General features: G+C 40.7%; 1 protein-coding gene across 1 annotated transcript; it reads right to left on the reverse strand.

Moving 5' to 3' along the window:
• Positions 1 to 708: 708 nt before the first annotated feature.
• LOC6629050 (uncharacterized) lies at positions 709 to 1,616 on the reverse strand. The gene is made up of 2 exons (XM_002052852.4): positions 1,475 to 1,616; positions 709 to 1,414 (listed from the first exon to the last, which is right to left on the reverse strand). The coding sequence occupies exons 1-2, from the start codon at positions 1,545 to 1,547 to the stop codon at positions 1,056 to 1,058; spliced, it is 432 nt and encodes a 143-aa protein (XP_002052888.2). The 5' UTR covers positions 1,548 to 1,616; the 3' UTR covers positions 709 to 1,055.
• Between the last annotated feature and the right edge of the window lie 2,894 nt (positions 1,617 to 4,510).

The following is a 4,510-nucleotide window of genomic DNA, read 5'->3' on the forward strand; positions in this document are numbered from 1 at the left end:
CGCTTGGCAACTTGAGTTTGTGGCTGGCAGCGCGACAGCGGCTTATAATTTGTTTGACAAGCATCAAACTCGCTCACAAAACCAGCCCCAACCCCAACCACCCACTAGCCCACCCCCAAGATCCAGTTAGTTATAGCTTGCTCTATGATTTCACGTAGGGTTAACACAAAAAATGGTACACAAATCTCCCCCTTCCCCTCCTGAACATCATCATGATGAGCATTAAATCCGATTGTCTCGTACATATTACGTTCCGTCAACCCCCCTCCCCCCTCAACCTGCCAGTACACGGCCCTTGAGGATAATATGAATTGTTAAGCATATGATTATGTCGTAAGCATTTTAGTTGAATGCTCCCGCCATTAGTGAGCAAATGTGGCCTGTTTCTAGACAGGTGGGCGTGGCATAATCTCAAGTTTCAGCTGCATATTGTTCGACTAGCAGCTGCTTTTAAGCGCGCTTTGTGCGCACAAAGTGCTATGCTGTGTCCTCCTTTCCTTCAGCTTTACTCAATTATTTTACAAAATTGCAGCAAAATATTAAAAGATTTGCTGAAAGATCTATGCTTTCAGAACAAATCAACAAACGAAAAAAAAATACAAAGGAATTTTATCCATTGTCCGCCAATATCGATGCGAAGCGTGTTGATAAATTGTACATGCACGCTAATAAAAATGTGTTTTAAGGTGATCAAGTAAAGACTAGATATAACATTGAAAAGCTAGTTTAATGGAACATGGAACAAGCTTCCACCTAAAGCTTTCCTCGCATTATTCACAAGAAAAGGGCGAATGACACATAATCACCCATATTATGAAAGGAAAGTTATATTCTTGGAATAAGCTAAAGCAATAATTTGATAACCATTCGAACTTACAGTCTTCGCTGCTTCTCTGCACTTTCTCTTTCTAACACTCGCCCTTTCTTCTTCGCTCTCTATACATATATTACACACAGGCAGATATAACAAGTGAGAGCGAGAGAAAGAAAGTGAATACTTAACCTTTTGCAGCTACTTCTCTCAGCTTTAATGTCTTACAATTTAAAATTTGTAATTATGTCCGAAATGATATTTGTGCTTCGTAAAAATTGCGTAGGTTCTGCGCAACGTGCAGTTGCTTGCAGAGTTCTCCGGGTGGATCGACCCAGGCCTGCAACACTTCGTTGGCCTGCAGCGGGTTGCTCATCTCGAAGAGCAGCCCCTTACCAAATGTATCGTCTATATGCTTGGCCTGCACCACCTCGTCCACCAGATTGTACAGCTTCAATTCCAATAGCAATTTGCGTGCCAGTCGAACCGGATTCTCAGTGCCTCGAATGGGCTTCACGTTGTCATTAACGGGCGTCACCAGAAGGCGCGGACTGAACTTGAGATCTTCGTTGTGTGTTGTCAACGGCGCCGACGTGGGTTCAGCTGAAATGCATATTAACAGCTTATTATTGGTTTCGAAAAGTTGTAAGCAAATCTACGCACTGTTGGGTAATGCATTGCCCAGCTCAGAACTTTGCCAGATCAAAAGCAGCACCAAAAGTGCCAAGAATTTCATAATTTTCACACGTTCGATTTCAGTTTAAATCTCGCAAGCAACTGAGCTTCGTGCGAAATGAGCCGTCGGCGCAGATTTATTATCACCAACTGTTTGACCTTAAAAGCGCTTAGGTCAAATCTTTTTATTATTATTTAAATACCCTATAGCAAGAAGCATAGCAAGGTTTCTAGGCTTAAATATATAAATATACTATTTATATACGAGATTCAGATGTGATTCATCTTGAGTGAACATTTCCTGGCAATCGAATATCTAATCTTCTTGGCAAACACAGTTTTTTGCCTAAAGTTTTTTAAACATTTTCCAAGGTTCACGAACTAAGTGTGGAAAAATTATCAGCTGTTGCCACTTGGGCTGTGATTTGATAAGTTAATCAATCCTTCACTCAGTCAATCATTTATGCAATCAATTAGTTACTCTGTCAGTCATTCATTCAGTCAGTCAGCTAGTCATGAAATGCCTACCTTGGGCGCTAGTTACAGTGTGTACAGAGTATTTCACAGTCGAAGCCTTTGCAAGTGCATTAATTTTACTTTGTTCGCTCTGCAAGTGGGCCATAAGCGACTTGTTTAGCCCCTTTCTGCTGGCTGTGGCTGCTGTAAAGTGACATCAGTCGTAGCGAGTCTTAGCTGGCGCTGGGCCAGTTGCTTAATGATGCACATGTGTCGCCGGCATTTGTTCTGGATAGTATATCAAAGCGCCGGATGCTGACACATCGCGGCAGTCCTCGAAACCAATTAGGCACAGTGCCAAAAACTACAAGTCCTTAAAACACAAGAGCACAAAAACAATTGCCACAATATCTCTTCGTACATTTGCAAAAGTTTATAAAATGCAATTAAAGTCTATACAAAAAGGGAGGCGCTGGTAGTTAGATGAGTTCAGCCTAGTTCATGGGTGTAGTTAAATGTCTTTTATTTCGAAATTTCTTATGACAGAACATGCAAAATTCTCAAAACCGACAAGATTCAATTCCCTCGTAGACATTTAACCTAGGAATTTTGTGCATATGTGAGAATCTTAAAGCTCGTAAATGCTGAGCTTGTTGCATATTTTATGGAAAACAGAATATTTTGCCATAGCCTCATTCTCTCATTTTCGGAATGAGCTGACGAATGCAGGATATAGGCAGTCCTCTGCCAATCCTTGTGACATGTTATTGCCTTGTTATAGTATATAATAATAATATATAATTTGTTGTCATTCTGAACATTCCCACATTTAATGTATTTCATTTAAGGCTCTGCCATGACATAAATGAAAATCAGGAAAACGTGAAATAATTTCAGCACGCAGCGATATCATCAAATTTCATGCACTATCAAAGTCAATTTCCTGCCGGGCAACCGCGCAAACACAGGGCACAAGTCAAGCCTCGCGGGCTGGCATGGGGAGGTGAGGAAGACGGTGGGACGGGTTTGGGCCACATCGGTCGAGTTTCAGCCGCCGCAACGGTCGTCGCGTCTTCTGGCCGCCAGACACAAAAATAATTTATTCAAACTGGAGCCGTGGCGGTCGCTCGTTGGCTGCCCTGCGGTTCATTGTCAGTTAAGCTTTTTAAAAGAAAACCACTTAGAATGTTGACATTATCCTTCACTTTCTATTTATTTTGTCATTTAATCAACTTCCTGCTCGACTGTCGTCGGCGTCGTCATTCTCGTCGTCGAACTGGCGCACCCTCTGATTTGCATAGCAACTGCTCGGGCGCCACATCTTGAGATGGACGCCACACTTGTTGTTGTTGCCCGCCTACGCCAATCAGTCAACATCCCAGTCTGTGCCACCAAACGTTGTGGGAGTAAAATAAAAATTGCTTTTTACCACATAACCTGTGTGGATGGGCGCCTACCGAGCCCCCTGGCCGAAAAGCCTACCCCATCAATAGATAGAGTCAATTTGATAGCTGACTGGCCCTGCTCATTTGGCGTTATTAAAGCAATTCTATGAATATTTTAAAGGCTTTTGTTCGGACGTAGTGCCCCATAAAAGGTTTAGTGTTTCACTTCCATGCTAAAGAGGCAAATGCACAAAAGCTTTGCCCGACGACTTCAAGGCAAATATTACGAGTATGTAAATAATGTGACTGGCAGTTGAATGTATATCTTGCATTCTTGTCGCCGAGTCCCCTTCAGACTATTGGCTTAAATAACTGCCCGGGAAGAAAGGGGGTTTGAGTGACTCCGACTGGCCACATTATGAGCTGAAAGCATCCGAAACCCTAAGCCGCATTTGGGCAATCAGGCGCGCAAAGGCAGGCCCATTGAATGGTCTATTGTTTTTGGGCAAGAAAATGCTTTTAATTTGCCACTTTTCACATAAAAATAAAACCTCAAAATACTTATTTCAAAACATAAGAAAATAATAATAAAAAAGGAAATAAATGGGTAAGCCATGCATTAGCAGAAAAGATAATTTCTCATACCCTGCGTACAGTGAATATTACAAAACTAGGGTATATGAAGTTCTAAAAATGAAATGTAAATATAACCAAATCGATAGGTATCGATATGATACACTAATATTTTCTTAATATACAAAACAAAACATTTTTGTCTTGATTTTCTGACTTTAGAAATCGATAATTATGAAGCACATAGAAGTCCAAGATTATAAATAAAACTCTATAAAGGCGACTAAGTTCGCATAAATTTTTTATTAAATCGATTTTAAAGCTATATATATCGATTAAAATCGATATGCAACAACGTGTTTCTATTGTTACAAACAAATCCTTTCTACATATGTATCTTTATGTAAAACAAACGCGCCAATTGACAATTGGATCTTGTGTTTTTAGCAGCTCATCCTGGTGCGAATTTGATGTAAGGCTACAGGGTATTTTCCAGTCAAGCTGGCTCGCCTAGCATACATTTTATTTGTATTGCTTTTGTTTATTACAAGTATTTTTGCAGTCATCTCTAATGAATACGCGCGAAATAAGTCGTCTTGAAAGCACTTAT

Source organism: Drosophila virilis, chromosome 4 (genome assembly GCF_030788295.1).
Source record: "Drosophila virilis strain 15010-1051.87 chromosome 4, Dvir_AGI_RSII-ME, whole genome shotgun sequence".
Classification (NCBI taxonomy): domain Eukaryota; kingdom Metazoa; phylum Arthropoda; class Insecta; order Diptera; family Drosophilidae; genus Drosophila; species Drosophila virilis.

Bases quoted from the DNA above. Each gene is read 5' to 3' on its own strand.
- LOC6629050 (XM_002052852.4), bottom strand. From the start codon at position 1,547: ATGAAATTCTTGGCACTTTTGGTGCTGCTTTTGATCTGGCAAAGTTCT. The intron at 1,415-1,474 runs GTGCGTAGATTT...TATGCATTTCAG, and splicing joins GGGCAATGCATTACCCAACA to CTGAACCCACGTCGGCGCCG.